An 18,748-nucleotide genomic window follows, 5' to 3' on the forward strand; every position below is an offset into this window, starting at 1 on the left:
GTGATTTCATGCTCTTTATTGCAGCTTGTAAAACAGTGATTGAATTGCCCCCCCAAACCTCAAGCTTTTTATATACATTATTTACACAATGAGTCCCATCTGATTGGCTGATTCTGCTTCCCTCCTGAAACCTGATTGGTCTTTTCCTGCTGGCCAATCACTTGTTGCATTCTAGGATCCTACTTGCCTATTGTTCTAGGATCCAAGCTTAGTACATAACACCTACCCAACTTGCAGCTTCTTTCTCCTTCCTAGAATAAGGTGGAAGGGATCTCCAAAGGCCATTTAGTTCAACCCCTGCTGGCAGGCTAGGGCCACCCATCACCCTCTGTTAAAAACCCACTGACTTCTGAGGCAGCCCGTTCCTCATCAGAATGTACTCCCTAATGTTTAAACAAATTCCCACCTGCTGTCATTTCAAGCCGCCAGTCACTCATGGTCTTTCTCTCAGCTCCAGATCCTCTGAAGAGCTTTAACATTGATACCAGCTGGAGGTGGGTCTCACCACAAGTCTCCCCTTCCTTTGGACATCAGGTTTTCCAACACACAGATGGGCGACGGAACTGGTAAGGGGAAACGTCTTGAGGCTGGTTGAGGGGGAAAGGAAACTGCCCCACTTCCTGCAACTGGAAGAATTTTCCAGAGAAAGGTGCAAAATTGCATCCATGTGAGTGCCAAATCACCACATAAATCACTGCACAGCCCTGACTCAGTGGCTTGGACTGAGACAAAGGATTGTTTTCGCACATTAAACACGTAAATTGGGTAACCAACGGCAGAAGGTCAGTGAAATATACTCCGAGTCGCAAAGTGATTTCATGCTCTTTATTCAGCTCATAGTGGTGAGGAGGAATGAATAAATGTCCCCTCACAGTATCTGCTTTATATACATTATTTACACAATGGGCTGCACATGATTGGCTAATTCTGGAATTCTACTGTAAGCCAATCAGGTTGTGGATTCACTTCTATCTGGAGCAGGATTGGGTGGTTCCTGCCAACCAATCATACTGCTGCATTGTTCTAGGACCAATCAGACTGCTGCATTCTGAATCCTATTGTTCTAGGACCAATCAGACTGCTGCCTTTTGGATCCTATTGTTCTAGGACCAATCAGACTGCTACAGTTTGGATCCTATTCAACTCAGTACATAACACCCCTCCCCTCTAAGTTCCAGTCCTGCCCGGGAGGTCGCATTCATAGTCCTCAAGGTATGCCGGCGGCCTACGTGTGCGTTGTGGCCTGGGGTGTTCCCTGGTCCGGGCTCCGGGTTCTGGCTCGTGTTCCAAGGATGCTGGCTGTGATGCGGCTGTTTGGTCTGGTGCAACCGGCTCGCTCAGTCGTGGTTCTGGTTCCGGTGTCCTTTCGGCCTCACGGGTCCTCTCTGTATTTACTGATTCTGCCTCTCCTGCTGGCCCCTCCTGCTCTATGGGCCTCACTGCCCCGCTGTTCCCTTGGGACTCCTCTGACCTGTCCTCCTCCTGGTTTTCTCCCGGGAATCGTCGCCGTATCTGGTCGCAGTGGCGGCGCCAGCATTGCCCCCCATCCGTTAGCACCTCGTACGACACGGGGCCAGTGACCCTGGTGATTGTGGCGGGTACCCATGCTGGGCCTGCCCCAAAATTCTTTGCGTACACTGGGTCCTGGGCCTCGAAGGTCCGGGGGTTCCTGCCTTCCCCCACCACTACCTCATCCTGAGCTCTATCGGGGTGAAGGCGGTCCAATCTGATTGCAAGGCGCCGACCCATTAGTAGTTCAGCGGGGCTCCGGCCAGTCGTTGAGCTGGGGGTGCTGTGCTGTGCTAGAAGGAATGTGGCAAGGCGGTACTCCCAGTCCCCTTGCGTCATGCGGCGAAGGGTGTCCTTGGTGGTCCGCACCATGCGTTCTGCTTGGCCATTGGTGGCAGGGTGGAACGGCGCCGAACGGATGTGGCGGATGGCGTTCTGCGCTGTGAAGGTTTGGAATTCTCCTGACGTAAATGCAGTCCCGTTGTCTGAGACGAGAGTGTCAGGGAGCCCGTGGGTTGCAAACAGCCTGCGTAGTACCCGGATGGCTGCGGACGTGGAAGTGGACGGTACCAGTGCGACTTCCAGCCATTTGGTGTAGGAGTCCACCACTATGAAGAATGTTTTCCCCTGAAAGGGGCCAGCGAAATCCACATGCAGGCGTGACCATGGTGCTCGGGCGGACTCCCAGGACTGGACTGGGGCCCTTGGGGGATCTGGGCGGGATTCTTGGCAGGCCTGGCAGTGTTTGACCCAGGCCTCTATCTCTCCATCGATCCCCGGCCACCACACATAACTCCTGGCAAGGGCCTTCATTCTTACTACCCCTGGATGTGTCTCGTGTAGGGCTGTGAGGACCCTTTTGCAGAGGGGCTGGGGAACAACGACTCTGCTTCCCCATAACAGGCACCCCTTGTGGGCCGACAGTTCATGTTTGCGGGTTGTGTAGCCGGCGAATTCTGGCCCGGGGCTGCTGCTGGGCCATCCCCTCCACACCCAGTCCAGGACCCGGGAGATGACCCTATCTTTCTTGGAATGGTGTGCAACTTCTTGTGCCTGAATGGGGCGGTCGGGAAGCAGCTCCAGGCTCATAACCTCTTGTGCAGGTGCTGGGTCAGGGCCTGTTTCCGGTAGTGGTAGCCTGCTGAGGGCGTCCGCATGGCCCATCGCCTTCCCAGGTCGGTGAATCAGTGCATACTGGTAGCTGGCAAGGAAAATTGACCACCTGAGGACGCGAGGAGACAGCACTTGGGGGGTCTGCTTTTCGGGGGCAAACAAGCCAAGCAACGGCTTGTGGTCAGTCACCACGGTGAAGGGCCGCCCGTACAAGAAATCATGGAATTTTTTTACTCCCTTTACGATTGCCAGACCCTCCTTGTCGATTTGCGAGTAGTTCCGCTCGGTTGTGTTGAGTGTCTGGGAAAAGTACGCCACCGGTACCTCTCTTCCATCCGGGAGTTGGTGCCCCAGGACAGCTCCAATGCCATAGGGTGAGGCGTCGCATGCTAGCACCACCGGCAGCCTCTCGTCGAAGTGTGCCAAGACCGAGTTTGAGACAAGCAAGTCCTTGACTGCCTGGAATGCGGCCTCCTGGCGCTGGCCCCACACCCAAGGGGCCCGCTTGTCCAGGAGTCTGTGTAGGGGCTCCGCTACCGCCGCCTTGTGGGGAAGGAAGGAATGGTAAAAGTTCAATAGTCCCAAGAAGGCCTGAAGTTCAGTCTTGCTCTTGGGCGCTGGGGCATCACAAATGGCCCGTACCTTGTCCCCAGTCGGGTGGACCCCTTCTGCGTCCACCATAAATCCCAGAAAGTCCACCTGAGGCACTCCTAGTAGACATTTTTCCCGCTTCACCTTGAGACCCGCCGTCTGGAAACGGTGCAGAACGGTGCGGAGGCGGTCCTCAAACTCCTCTGGTGTGGGGCCGGCAATCAACACATCATCGAAGAAGGGGGTGACGCCAGGAATCCCTTTAAGGAGAGAGTCCATTATATTCTGGAATATGCCTGGTGCCACGCTGACACCGAATTGCAGCCGCTTTACCCTGAACGCTCCTCTGTGCGTCACAATCGTCTGTGCCTCTGCTGTGGCCTCATCTACTGGCAGCTGTTGATATGCTTGGGCCAAGTCCAGCTTGCCAAAAATTTTCGACCCAGCCAGGGTGGCAAGGACATGGCTGACCACTGGCACTGGGTATGCGTGGGCCGTGAGGGCCTTGTTTATGGTACATTTGTAGTCTGCGCAGATGCGGACCGAACCATTAGGCTTGACGGGTGTGACGATTGGGGTTTCCCAGGGAGCATTAGGCACCGGCTCCAGCACTCCTTGCTCTACGAGTCGGTCCAATTCCTCGTCTATACGGGGTTTCAAGGCGAACGGGACCCGGCGGGCCTTGAGCCTGACCGGTCGTACTGCGGGGTCAAGCTGTAGCGCAATGGGGGGGCCCGTATACTGTCCCAATTTCCCATCGAAAACCCCTGGAAATTCCTTGCATATGGCGTCCACGTCCACTTGTAAGCTAGTGTGGTTCACCCCGGTGACAGCTAGCCCCAGTGGTCCAAACCATGCCAATCCCAGTAAGCTAATGTAGGGGCCCTTGACCACAAGCAAGTCCAGTTGCCGCGTCCGCCCTCGGTATTGCACCCTGAAGGTCCCCACCCCCATTGTGGGGACCTTACGTTTCTGGAAGTCCCGGAGGGTGAATGGGGCCGGCCTGAGTTTGGGACCCCCAGTGGGACACAGTTTCCTTAAGGTCCTTGCCGAGATTATGGATAGAGTTGAACCCGTGTCAAGCTCCATGCGGCATGGGGCCCCCTCTATCTGTACCTCTACATAAATTTTCTCTACGTTGGGGTGGGGCAACTGGTATACCTGGAAGTCCGTGAGCTCCGTCGAGTTGCCTTGGTGCGTTGGGCCCCGGGACCTGGGGCTCTTGGATTGGTCATCTGATGCCTGGTGTCGGGTGGGCCGAGCCCGACACACCCGGGTGATGTGTCCCGATTTTCTGCACTGCCTGCACTCTGCGTTGCGGAAACGGCAGGTCCTCCTCTCGTGACTCTCCCCACAGCTTGCGCAGTTCCCTCCTTCTCGTCGAGGCAGCTGTGGTCTGTGCGCTGCTTGAGTGCGCTGCTGTACTCGGTGCACCTCCTCCCTGTCGGATCCTGAGTCGTCGGTGAGGTCTTCATGGTGGACCCTCGGTTGGGATGGCAGGCTCGGCCGTGCCTCTTGGGTCGACCTCTCGGCAGCTTCTGTTGCCAGGGCCTCCTCCAGAGCGACCTGGAACGTTAGGTCCTTCTTAGCGTAGAGGCGCCGTTGCAGCTTCTCATCCTTCAGGCCACCGACGAGGCGGTCACGAAGCATGTTCTCCAGCTCTGAGAAGTTGCAGAACCGGGCGGCTTGGCGGAGAGAGGTCACAAACCCAGTTATGGTTTCCCCAGGGGCTTGCCGCTTTGCGTAGAAGGCATTTCGACGAGCCACCACTGAGGGCTGCGGCGAAAAGTGCCCCTTCAGCTGTTCCATTATTGTTTTGTATGGAACAGTAGCGACGTCTTCAGGCGCAAGGAGAGCCCGGGCGATTTCAAACGTCTCCTCTCCGCAGACGCTGAAGAATATCGCCCTCTTCTTGGCATCTTCTTCGTCGGTGACCCCTTTGGCTTCTAGGAGGAAGGTGAAACGGGAGGCGTACGCTTCCCAGTCTCCAGATGCTGGGTTGAATGGCGAGAAGCTGCTGTTGGCTGCCATTCTGAGTTCCTTGTGCCCCGGAGCTGAAGCCTGGATACACGGTGCGAGGCAGCGGTGCGGCAGTTGGCGGTGCTGCGGTGCTGTGTGTGGCAGTCAGCTCAGCGGGATCCCACCTTCGTCGCCAGTGAAATATACTCCGAGTCGCAAAGTGATTTCATGCTCTTTATTCAGCTCATAGTGGTGAGGAGGAATGAATAAATGTCCCCTCACAGTATCTGCTTTATATACATTATTTACACAATGGGCTGCACATGATTGGCTAATTCTGGAATTCTACTGTAAGCCAATCAGGTTGTGGATTCACTTCTATCTGGAGCAGGATTGGGTGGTTCCTGCCAACCAATCATACTGCTGCATTGTTCTAGGACCAATCAGACTGCTGCATTCTGAATCCTATTGTTCTAGGACCAATCAGACTGCTGCCTTTTGGATCCTATTGTTCTAGGACCAATCAGACTGCTACAGTTTGGATCCTATTCAACTCAGTACATAACACCCCTCCCCTCTAAGTTCCAGTCCTGCCCGGGAGGTCGCATTCATAGTCCTCAAGGTATGCCGGCGGCCTACGTGTGCGTTGTGGCCTGGGGTGTTCCCTGGTCCGGGCTCCGGGTTCTGGCTCGTGTTCCAAGGATGCTGGCTGTGATGCGGCTGTTTGGTCTGGTGCAACCGGCTCGCTCAGTCGTGGTTCTGGTTCCGGTGTCCTTTCGGCCTCACGGGTCCTCTCTGTATTTACTGATTCTGCCTCTCCTGCTGGCCCCTCCTGCTCTATGGGCCTCACTGCCCCGCTGTTCCCTTGGGACTCCTCTGACCTGTCCTCCTCCTGGTTTTCTCCCGGGAATCGTCGCCGTATCTGGTCGCAGTGGCGGCGCCAGCATTGCCCCCCATCCGTTAGCACCTCGTACGACACGGGGCCAGTGACCCTGGTGATTGTGGCGGGTACCCATGCTGGGCCTGCCCCAAAATTCTTTGCGTACACTGGGTCCTGGGCCTCGAAGGTCCGGGGGTTCCTGCCTTCCCCCACCACTACCTCATCCTGAGCTCTATCGGGGTGAAGGCGGTCCAATCTGATTGCAAGGCGCCGACCCATTAGTAGTTCAGCGGGGCTCCGGCCAGTCGTTGAGCTGGGGGTGCTGTGCTGTGCTAGAAGGAATGTGGCAAGGCGGTACTCCCAGTCCCCTTGCGTCATGCGGCGAAGGGTGTCCTTGGTGGTCCGCACCATGCGTTCTGCTTGGCCATTGGTGGCAGGGTGGAACGGCGCCGAACGGATGTGGCGGATGGCGTTCTGCGCTGTGAAGGTTTGGAATTCTCCTGACGTAAATGCAGTCCCGTTGTCTGAGACGAGAGTGTCAGGGAGCCCGTGGGTTGCAAACAGCCTGCGTAGTACCCGGATGGCTGCGGACGTGGAAGTGGACGGTACCAGTGCGACTTCCAGCCATTTGGTGTAGGAGTCCACCACTATGAAGAATGTTTTCCCCTGAAAGGGGCCAGCGAAATCCACATGCAGGCGTGACCATGGTGCTCGGGCGGACTCCCAGGACTGGACTGGGGCCCTTGGGGGATCTGGGCGGGATTCTTGGCAGGCCTGGCAGTGTTTGACCCAGGCCTCTATCTCTCCATCGATCCCCGGCCACCACACATAACTCCTGGCAAGGGCCTTCATTCTTACTACCCCTGGATGTGTCTCGTGTAGGGCTGTGAGGACCCTTTTGCAGAGGGGCTGGGGAACAACGACTCTGCTTCCCCATAACAGGCACCCCTTGTGGGCCGACAGTTCATGTTTGCGGGTTGTGTAGCCGGCGAATTCTGGCCCGGGGCTGCTGCTGGGCCATCCCCTCCACACCCAGTCCAGGACCCGGGAGATGACCCTATCTTTCTTGGAATGGTGTGCAACTTCTTGTGCCTGAATGGGGCGGTCGGGAAGCAGCTCCAGGCTCATAACCTCTTGTGCAGGTGCTGGGTCAGGGCCTGTTTCCGGTAGTGGTAGCCTGCTGAGGGCGTCCGCATGGCCCATCGCCTTCCCAGGTCGGTGAATCAGTGCATACTGGTAGCTGGCAAGGAAAATTGACCACCTGAGGACGCGAGGAGACAGCACTTGGGGGGTCTGCTTTTCGGGGGCAAACAAGCCAAGCAACGGCTTGTGGTCAGTCACCACGGTGAAGGGCCGCCCGTACAAGAAATCATGGAATTTTTTTACTCCCTTTACGATTGCCAGACCCTCCTTGTCGATTTGCGAGTAGTTCCGCTCGGTTGTGTTGAGTGTCTGGGAAAAGTACGCCACCGGTACCTCTCTTCCATCCGGGAGTTGGTGCCCCAGGACAGCTCCAATGCCATAGGGTGAGGCGTCGCATGCTAGCACCACCGGCAGCCTCTCGTCGAAGTGTGCCAAGACCGAGTTTGAGACAAGCAAGTCCTTGACTGCCTGGAATGCGGCCTCCTGGCGCTGGCCCCACACCCAAGGGGCCCGCTTGTCCAGGAGTCTGTGTAGGGGCTCCGCTACCGCCGCCTTGTGGGGAAGGAAGGAATGGTAAAAGTTCAATAGTCCCAAGAAGGCCTGAAGTTCAGTCTTGCTCTTGGGCGCTGGGGCATCACAAATGGCCCGTACCTTGTCCCCAGTCGGGTGGACCCCTTCTGCGTCCACCATAAATCCCAGAAAGTCCACCTGAGGCACTCCTAGTAGACATTTTTCCCGCTTCACCTTGAGACCCGCCGTCTGGAAACGGTGCAGAACGGTGCGGAGGCGGTCCTCAAACTCCTCTGGTGTGGGGCCGGCAATCAACACATCATCGAAGAAGGGGGTGACGCCAGGAATCCCTTTAAGGAGAGAGTCCATTATATTCTGGAATATGCCTGGTGCCACGCTGACACCGAATTGCAGCCGCTTTACCCTGAACGCTCCTCTGTGCGTCACAATCGTCTGTGCCTCTGCTGTGGCCTCATCTACTGGCAGCTGTTGATATGCTTGGGCCAAGTCCAGCTTGCCAAAAATTTTCGACCCAGCCAGGGTGGCAAGGACATGGCTGACCACTGGCACTGGGTATGCGTGGGCCGTGAGGGCCTTGTTTATGGTACATTTGTAGTCTGCGCAGATGCGGACCGAACCATTAGGCTTGACGGGTGTGACGATTGGGGTTTCCCAGGGAGCATTAGGCACCGGCTCCAGCACTCCTTGCTCTACGAGTCGGTCCAATTCCTCGTCTATACGGGGTTTCAAGGCGAACGGGACCCGGCGGGCCTTGAGCCTGACCGGTCGTACTGCGGGGTCAAGCTGTAGCGCAATGGGGGGGCCCGTATACTGTCCCAATTTCCCATCGAAAACCCCTGGAAATTCCTTGCATATGGCGTCCACGTCCACTTGTAAGCTAGTGTGGTTCACCCCGGTGACAGCTAGCCCCAGTGGTCCAAACCATGCCAATCCCAGTAAGCTAATGTAGGGGCCCTTGACCACAAGCAAGTCCAGTTGCCGCGTCCGCCCTCGGTATTGCACCCTGAAGGTCCCCACCCCCATTGTGGGGACCTTACGTTTCTGGAAGTCCCGGAGGGTGAATGGGGCCGGCCTGAGTTTGGGACCCCCAGTGGGACACAGTTTCCTTAAGGTCCTTGCCGAGATTATGGATAGAGTTGAACCCGTGTCAAGCTCCATGCGGCATGGGGCCCCCTCTATCTGTACCTCTACATAAATTTTCTCTACGTTGGGGTGGGGCACCTGGTATACCTGGAAGTCCGTGAGCTCCGTCGAGTTGCCTTGGTGCGTTGGGCCCCGGGACCTGGGGCTCTTGGATTGGTCATCTGATGCCTGGTGTCGGGTGGGCCGAGCCCGACACACCCGGGTGATGTGTCCCGATTTTCTGCACTGCCTGCACTCTGCGTTGCGGAAACGGCAGGTCCTCCTCTCGTGACTCTCCCCACAGCTTGCGCAGTTCCCTCCTTCTCGTCGAGGCAGCTGTGGTCTGTGCGCTGCTTGAGTGCGCTGCTGTACTCGGTGCACCTCCTCCCTGTCGGATCCTGAGTCGTCGGTGAGGTCTTCATGGTGGACCCTCGGTTGGGATGGCAGGCTCGGCCGTGCCTCTTGGGTCGACCTCTCGGCAGCTTCTGTTGCCAGGGCCTCCTCCAGAGCGACCTGGAACGTTAGGTCCTTCTTAGCGTAGAGGCGCCGTTGCAGCTTCTCATCCTTCAGGCCACCGACGAGGCGGTCACGAAGCATGTTCTCCAGCTCTGAGAAGTTGCAGAACCGGGCGGCTTGGCGGAGAGAGGTCACAAACCCAGTTATGGTTTCCCCAGGGGCTTGCCGCTTTGCGTAGAAGGCATTTCGACGAGCCACCACTGAGGGCTGCGGCGAAAAGTGCCCCTTCAGCTGTTCCATTATTGTTTTGTATGGAACAGTAGCGACGTCTTCAGGCGCAAGGAGAGCCCGGGCGATTTCAAACGTCTCCTCTCCGCAGACGCTGAAGAATATCGCCCTCTTCTTGGCATCTTCTTCGTCGGTGACCCCTTTGGCTTCTAGGAGGAAGGTGAAACGGGAGGCGTACGCTTCCCAGTCTCCAGATGCTGGGTTGAATGGCGAGAAGCTGCTGTTGGCTGCCATTCTGAGTTCCTTGTGCCCCGGAGCTGAAGCCTGGATACACGGTGCGAGGCAGCGGTGCGGCAGTTGGCGGTGCTGCGGTGCTGTGTGTGGCAGTCAGCTCAGCGGGATCCCACCTTCGTCGCCAGTGAAATATACTCCGAGTCGCAAAGTGATTTCATGCTCTTTATTCAGCTCATAGTGGTGAGGAGGAATGAATAAATGTCCCCTCACAGTATCTGCTTTATATACATTATTTACACAATGGGCTGCACATGATTGGCTAATTCTGGAATTCTACTGTAAGCCAATCAGGTTGTGGATTCACTTCTATCTGGAGCAGGATTGGGTGGTTCCTGCCAACCAATCATACTGCTGCATTGTTCTAGGACCAATCAGACTGCTGCATTCTGAATCCTATTGTTCTAGGACCAATCAGACTGCTGCCTTTTGGATCCTATTGTTCTAGGACCAATCAGACTGCTACAGTTTGGATCCTATTCAACTCAGTACATAACACCCAGTCTCATTTGAAAACCGCTGTGTGATTGGCCACTGTGAAGGACAGATGGGGAGAAATGTGATTTTGTTTGCATTTGAATAAGAAATTATCGAATTCCCATTGCTCGGACCAATCTACAAGAATGGAAGCCTTCCAAATTCACGCTTCTCCAAATTTTACGATGTAGTTCTCCAACAAACACTGTTCACAAAAATGCATATATATGGGGAAAGAGTACCTAAAAATGGATATATTAGCAAAAATAAAGATGCAATTACCCTGCAGGGAAATTGGTTGCAAAAATGTTCATACTGTATGGCATATAAAAATATGGAAATTAGGAGAAATGTGTACTAGAGTATTGATGAATTTTCATGAGGACTTCTTGTACAAAAATAACTTGCAAACTGGTACAGAAATGTGGGGAACAGAATCTAAGGTGGGGTTATTATTATTGTTTAAGTGAGGCACTGAAATTGACAGCTGTGTCCATCCTTCGAGGTAAGTTTGGCTGAGAGATAGTGGATGATCGAAGGTCAGCACTTCAGAGAGCTTCATGGCAGAGTGGAGATTCGAACCCGCTGAGCCAGCTCTTTGGTCCCTCTACCCTAGTGCTGTCTGCTCTGACCGGCAACAACTTTCCAAGGTCTCGGGCAGACAAGGCTCTTTTCTCATGGACCCGCTCCCTGGTCCATTTTCAACTGGATATTCCAGGGATCAAATCTGGGTCCTTCTTGTTTGCAAGAAAAAGTGTGTTTGCTCTTCTGTTCCGTTGTAGCTCCTTGTTGAGTTAACATAATTATGAAGGAATGGGGGTGTTTCTCAGATGCATGAACAAAATCTTGAAAGCTGCCCAGAGGCTTGCTCTGGCCCACAGTGAGGAATATAGATTAGTGGTTTCCTCTAGCATATCCTGCCAGAGGGCTGCGCTGAGAAATAGATTTTGGTTTATATTATAAAACATGCTTTTTCATACTAGGCAGACAAGGAGAAGAATGATGACGATCACTCAGTGGAGCTTCTGCATCCAGGAATATTCTACCCCCTGAGTAACCAAAAGCGCCAGGAGGGCTGTTGTCTCCCAGCCCTGGCTGTAGGGCAGTTGCATGTCCAACTTTGCAGGGGGACATCTTAGGTCTGCTCCTCCAGATGTTGGACTCCCAGCTCTCAGCAGCCAGCATGGCCAATGGTCAGGGGTGCCAGTTCCTGGGGGCCGAGCCCTTTGGGCAGCCCCCAATATATATATTTTATATATATAATTTTTTATTAGTTTTTCAACGTATCATTTTCAACAATAGTTAAACGAACTTTTACATCTTATACAAATTTTTTGACTTCCATCAATCACATCTGAAAATTTTCCAATCTATTCACTTAATTTACATTTCTTGTTTTCACTATTACTTTTAAATCTCATAACTAATATCTCTTTTTTTTCTCTTCTTTGCAATATTTCATATATTTCTCCTTACAAAACTTCTTGTAGTCCTACTAGCGTAATTTGTTGATTACAGTTGCTCTTCAAATAATTCGTATATTTCTTCCAATCTTCTGTAAATCTCTGGTCCCGCAAGTTTTGAATCCGGGGGGGGGGGCAATATTTTGGGGGTGGGGGTCTGGCCCCCTCAACGTCCAAAAAGTGTGGAGGACAAGCACGTAGTCAAGTATGAGGTTGCCTCCCCCCCCGGCCCTTGGAAGCTGGTGCTTCTGCTAATGGTCAGTCTGAAGAGTTGTCCAGTTTAACTTAAAGATAAAGAGCCCTAAGAAAGGAGAGTGGGGGTCGAGGGGGGCAGTTTAGGACCTTGAAGTTGGCATCAAAACTTAGCACTTGCATAACATATTGAGCAAGCAAGGACACAACTCACCTGGGAACAGTCTTCCCCACTATGGTGAAATGGGTTGCATTTCTATGTAATGATTTAGCCAAGGGCACCCATCCATATGGACGCGGGTGGTGCTGTGGGTTAAACCACAGAGCCTAGGACTTGCCGATCAGAAGGTCGGCGGTTCGAATCCTCGTGACAGGGTGAGCTCCCGTTGCTCTGTCCCTGCTCCTGCTAACCTAGCAGTTCGGAAGCACGTCAAAGTGCAAGTAGATAAATAGGTACCGCTCCGGTGGGAAGGTAAACGGAATTTCTGTGCGCTGCTCTGGTTCACCAGAAGCGGCTTAGTCATGCTGGCCACATGACCCAGAAGCTGTACGCCGGCTCCCTCAGCCAATAAAGCGAGATGAGCGCCGCAACCCCAGAGTCGGCCACAACTGGACCTAATGGTCAGGGGTCCCTTTACCTTTACCAGTTTAGCTTAAAGATAAAAAGCTCTAAGAAAGGAGAGTCGTAATGGGGGTCATGGTTGGGGCAGTTTAGGACCTTGAAGTTGGCATCAACACTTAGCACTTGCATAACATATTGAGCAAGCAAGGACACAACTCACCTGAACACAGTCTTCCCCACTATGGTAAAATGGGTTGCATTTCTACGTAATGATTTAGCCAAGGGCACCCATCCATATATGAACTAGCATGCGTACTCTTTAAATCTAAATTTCCTGTGCATTTCGTGCAAATTTTCACCCTCTTTCTGTTGGGGTCCGCTAATCAGGCCCAAGCTGCCTTGGTCACCCAAAAGCCAATAAATGTCATATAGACAGAGGAGATTCCCATATTCACTCGTTTATTCAGCTGAGTAAAACAGAGCGGGTGAGCCACACTCACCAGTGTGATGGTGAAGCCACGCCAAATAGCCTTTGTTCATACATTTTATAGGAATTTCCCCCTTTCAAGGTTCCTTGCACTGATAGAAACAGGACCCCCTGCCTGGAGACCTTGAAAGGGACAGCTGCCAGGCAGAGGGAGGTTTTCCTGAAAATCGCCTAGCAACTGTTATCTGGTCTTCACATATTTGTGGCTCACCCTCCTAAATTCTAAAGCAGGCGGTTTTTTACAGAAGCAAAATGGCATCAGTTCGGCTAACCCAAAAAACACAACAAGAGCAGGCCTCTGTGGCTTTTCCTGAGACCCCAAACTTTCGTTTATTTTGGAGATTTTGAAAAATGAAAAAAGCTCAGCAAATTTGGCCACCTCCCTGCCAAAAAAAAAGCTCAAAAACTTTTGTGTCTGGATCGTCACTCTCCAGATCTCTGCTTTCACAGAATTTCACACTAAATGGCAGGCTAGGTATATTCTCCATGTGTTTGGATCTGATCCCCACTGTTCTTCTTCTGTTCTCTGTTTGCAAAGAGACTGGATTTTTTCTCTCTCTCTTTCTCTCTCTCCCTCAAAAAAGGATTGTAGCTGCTTCCTTGGGGCCAGGCGACTTGGGCAAGCTGTATAAATGCAACCCGCAGGATAACCATTGCGAAGCAGTAAGCTTAGGCGGTACGTACACTTCTTAATTTTTCATATTCGTGAATCCATACCTGGTCTTCCTTCAAAAGTATGCATGGCGAGGCAGCTCGTGCAAAACGAAGCCACCCAATTTGCTGGGTGGCTTCCAACAAATTAAAACACAATACGACATCAGACGTTAAAAACTTTCCCTAACAGTGGGGAGGTGAAAATAAAGTTGTGTGTGTGTGTATGTGTGTGTTCTCATATCTATACCCCCAATTTCTTTCTTCTCCCTCTCAAGAAAACATTCGGAAACTGAAAAAGCTCCGGTCTGGTATTGCTGTAGCCCAAAGCCCAGAACATATCCTGGTAAGTCGCAGAGAGATTTTGCAGAGTTGAGTGTGTTTTGCTTTTGTTAAGAAAGTTGCCTCAAGCCAGGGATACAATTAAGATTGTGGCAACAAAGTCTAGTCATGTAACTGGCCATCAAGGGTTAGGTGGGCCAAGAAGGCGCCTCCAGTGTTATCTCACCCCACCAGCTGCCCCCATGCCATGCCATGTATAAATCTTAAATTCAACATACCCACTTAATTCATCCTTTTTTTTAGTTCCAAGGTCACCATTTATTTCCATGCATTTATTCACCTTTGAACATTTTACACATATGGTACATGACAGAGTTGGGGAACCTGTGGTCCGGCAAAGGTCAGGAAACAGAGAGTTCCAGACCAGAGAAGCCTTCGGGTAAAGACCTCAGAAAATATGAAAAGTATCTGAAACTGGGAAGTGAACCCTGACCAGAGGGAAGACCTCATGTAAATCCCTGGGAACAAGCCTGGGAGTTAACTGGGGCAGAGTTAGGAAGGGTAATTGGCTAATATTATTGTAACCTTACACTTCAGGAAGAACTTTATGACAATAATAATAATAATAATAATAATAATAATAATAATAATTCTACCCTGCCCATCTAGCTGGGTTTCCCCAGCCACTCTGGTCAACTTCCAACAAAATATTAAAAATACATTAAGACATCAGTCATTAAAAACTTCCCTAAACAGGGCTGCCTTCAGATGTCTTTTAAATGTCAGATAGTTGTTTATTTCCTTGACATCTGGTGGGAGGGCGTTCTACAGGGCGGGTGCCACCACCAAGAAGGCCCTCTACTTGGTTCCCTGTAACCTCACTTCTTACAGGGAGGGAACCGCCAGAAGGCCCTCAGCACTGGATCTCCGTGTCCGTGCTGAATGATGGGGGTGGAGACACTCCTTCAGGTTTACTGGGCCGAGGCCGTTTAGGGCTTTCAGGGTCAGCACCAACACTTTGAATTGTGCCTGGAAACATACTGGGAGCCAATGTAGGTCTTTCAATACCAGTGTTATGTGGCCTTGGCGGCCGCTCCCAATCACCAGTCTAGCTGCCACATTCTGGATTAATTGTAGTTTCTGGGTCACCTTCAAAGGTAGCCCCACGTAGAGCGCATTGCAGTAGTCCAAGCGGGAGATAACTATGCACCACTCTGGCGAGACAGTCTGCGGGCAGGAAGGGTCTCATCCTGCGTACCAGATGGAGCTGGGAGACAGCTGCCCTGGACACAGAATTGACCTGTGCCTCCATGGACAGCTGTGAGTCCAAAATGACTCCCAGGCTGCACACCTGGTCCTTCAAGGGCACAGTTTCCCCATTCAGGACCAGGGACTCCTCCACATTCGCCCGCCTCCTGTCCCCCCAAAACAGTACTTCTGTCTTGTCAGGATTCAACCTCAATCTGTTAGCCGCCATCCATCCTCCAACAGTAAGAGCTGCTGGACAGTGGTCTCCCTCTGGAGGTTGTAGACTCTCCATCCTTGGAGGTTTTAAAGCAGAGATCCTGGATGCTTTTAGTTGAGATTCCTGCATCTCAGGGGGTTGGACTAGATGACCCTCGGGTCCCTTCCAACTCTGCAATTCCATGATTCTCTCTGTGAAGTGAAAGGGGCTCCACCCCTTTGCCATCTCACACAGAGTTCTCTTTGATGCTTTGCCTTCTTCTCAGTGGCCCATCCCCAAGCTAGCACCTCACCCAGGAGGCCACCCTGGCTTACTTAGCCCTTAACACATGCTGATTTCAGAGGATTAGCATTGTCTAGCACACAGCCCAATGCAAACAGGTCTGGCCGAATGTCTGTCTGATACACTATTTCCCAGTTTTAACACTGCCAAACATTTATTAAATTCCGACACTTGCTCAGTCCAGAGATCAGAGTCGCCTAGCGCCCACAAACTCATAACAATATAAAGTCTTTGCTTCTTGGTTCCTGTCTCTCTCTCTTGACAGGCTTGTCTCCAGCACAGACGGCGTCAGCGGCGTCGAGTCACGGAGGAGCTGAACGGTCTTTGTGTGCTGCTTGCAGCTGACTTCCAGGAGAAGGCTTTTATCAACCTCACAGACATCAGTACGAGATGTAGATGTGTATTTAGATATTATTGGCCACAGCCGTGTTCGGTTCATCGGGTGCAGGAGGAAACTGGCCCCGTGTCCTGAGCCGCCATTTGTGTCTGACATTTCCTCTACCATATTTCCCCCTGAGCTGTGGTTTTGTGTCTGATTCTAACCCCAAAGCCACCATCTCCCCTGACGCGGCCAAGTTGCACCTAGCCCAGTCCCTTGAGCCGCCATTTTGCATCTGATTCTGCCCCTGGCGGTTTCCCAGTTTGCATATGGTTTCAAGAAGCCCAAATGAACTGCAAAACTGGCCTGAATTTCTCCCCTCATCCCTGCTCTAAGCAGGTACAATGAAAAGAATGTCTGCTTGCTGATTAGCTTTGACTGTCAGATATGAGCATCCCTTTGACTTTGTCCAGCCTTTCTCCTGCTGCCTTTGACTGGTTCTTATCTGGTGGTCCTCCTGTTCCTTCAGATGCCTTACTGTCCCTCTTGTTTTTATCGGTTTCTGCACTTCCTGTAGTCGAAACCAAGTTATTAAGCCAGAGGAGCAAAGAGCGGGGGAAAAGGGACACCCACAGTCACGAAATCGGCGGCGTTGACACCAACAAGTTTGGTTTGGCTGCTAGTACTGTATGCAAAGGTGAGATTGAAAGATGGAACTTTTGTTTTGTTTAATTGATTACATTATTATTATTATTATTATTATTATTATTACTACTACTACTACTACTGTATAACATTTACATTTGATTTGGGGTTTGTTGGAGGCATGCGGCTGGGTGCTGTGAGATTCCGACCGCGTTTGGATCACACAATTAACACACTATGATACCACTTTAAACATTCATAAAAAGGTAAAGGTAAAGGGACCCCTGACCATTAGGTCCAGTCGCGGACGGCTCTGGGGTTGCGCGCTCATCTCGCTTTATTGGCCGAGGGAGCCGGCGTACAGCTTCTGGGTCATGTGGCCAGCATGACTAAGCCGCTTCTGGCGAACCAGAGCAGTGCACGGAAACGCCGTTTACCTTCCCGCCGGAGTGGTACCTATTTATCTACTTGCACTTTGACGTGCTTTCGACCCAGCCGTACGGCCCAGTCGTGACCGACTCTGGGGTTGCGTGCTCATCTCGCTTAAGAGGCCGGGAGCCAGCGCTGTCCGAAGACACTTCCGGGTCACGTGGCCAGCGTGACGAAGCTGCTCTGGCGAGCCAGCACCAGCGCAGCGCGCGGAAACGCCGTTTACCTTCCCGTTATAAAGCGGTACCTATTTATCTACTTGCACTTAGGGGTGCTTTCGAACTGCTAGGTGGGCAGGAGCTGGGACCGAAAGACGGGAGCTCACCCCGCCGCGGGGATTCGAACTGCCGACCATACAATCGGCAAGCCCTAGGCACTGAGGTTTTACCCACAGCGCCACCCGCGTCCCAACTTTAAACATTCATAGCTCCCCACAAATAATTCTGGGGGCTGTATTTTGTGAAGGGAACTCTGTTGCAGCAGAAAAATAAAGATCTGCCTTGCTTTCACTGCATCCTGCCTTCATCCATTCATCTCTGGCCGATCATGGACTTAGGGGGCTCTGTTCCTTGGGGAGTTGGGCAGCAAAAGCCAACCGCCCTTATTTTTCTATATCGTGAAGGGTGCTTGGAGTTGGTAGGAGAAGACTCCCTTTCCATTCCCCTCCCAGAGCTACAGTTCCCAGAGTGTTTTAACACACCATCCCTCTTCAGAACTGTAGCTCTGGAAAGAGAATGGAGGGTCCCCTAGCAAATCTCAGCTCCCAGAATTCTTTGGGAGGAAGCCATGACTGTTTAAAGTGGTATTATACTAATTTAAATACGTAGTGTGAATGCGGCCTCTGGGTTTGGTTCTTTTGTTGGTGTGTCTCTTTCTTCATAAAACCACTACCACAGTGTCTGGTGCTTTCAAAGAGAGCAGGTCCCTGCCCCAAGGCAATTGCCATTTGATGCAGGAAGGCAATATCCCAAAATTATGGGTTGAACTCCAGATTGCCAGCATTTTCCAGGAGAAACTATTAATAGTAGTAATAGTAGTAGACAGTGCTTTTTTCTGAAAAATTGTTTAGGGGGTACTCTCATTTTGACTCAAGAAAACCACCATTTTATAGTTCAAATCAGGGAAAATAAATACAGTAAATGGACAAAAGTACTGTACAAAGATTCACAAAATGTTTAGGGTGTCTGCGTACCCCTGGAGAAAAAGCACTGGTAGTAGATCTATAGTCCTGCTTTCCTCCAAGGATCAAAAGGTGGTGTACATGCTTCATCCCTTCTCCATTTTATCTTCCCAGTGACCCTGTGAGGTGGGCAGTGACCAGGCTGAAGATGGCAACTGGCTCAAGGTCACCCAGTGATTACTCCCCCTCTCCAAAATCCTTAATCCCTTCACATTTATTTTTTTAAAATTACAGTTTTGTCCCACTGCTCCTCCAAGGAATTCTAGTAGAAATAGTCCCTCCCTCTGTCGTTTCATCCTCACAAAAACCCTGCAAGCTAGGTCAGTCTGCAAGATGGGTGACTGGCCCAAGGTCATCCAATGAGCTTTGTGGCTGAGTTGAGATATGAATTCTGTATGCCAATGAAGGTTGGTTGATTGATTGATATGAATCCTGTTCCGCTGGGTCCTATTCTGACACTCTTTATACTTAATTTCCTCCTTTTTAAAGAA

At 51.9% G+C, this 18,748-nt stretch overlaps 1 protein-coding gene across 1 annotated transcript in view; it reads left to right on the forward strand.

Annotated features, from left to right (window-relative positions):
• Positions 1-435: 435 nt before the first annotated feature.
• The window catches only part of ITGAE (integrin subunit alpha E), a gene marked incomplete at its 5' end in the record, with an annotated part of 59,605 nt that continues 41,292 nt past the window's right edge, over positions 436-18,748 (forward strand). The window contains 5 exons of the mRNA XM_080983329.1: positions 436-566; positions 13,589-13,680; positions 13,934-14,001; positions 15,950-16,067; positions 16,581-16,700. Of these exons, the coding sequence (XP_080839455.1) occupies positions 436-566; positions 13,589-13,680; positions 13,934-14,001; positions 15,950-16,067; positions 16,581-16,700 (529 nt within the window). The remainder of the gene's footprint in view (positions 567-13,588; positions 13,681-13,933; positions 14,002-15,949; positions 16,068-16,580; positions 16,701-18,748) is intronic.

The sequence above is a fragment of the Podarcis pityusensis genome, assembly GCF_964106645.2.
Source record: "Podarcis pityusensis genome assembly, chromosome: 15".
Classification (NCBI taxonomy): domain Eukaryota; kingdom Metazoa; phylum Chordata; class Lepidosauria; order Squamata; family Lacertidae; genus Podarcis; species Podarcis pityusensis.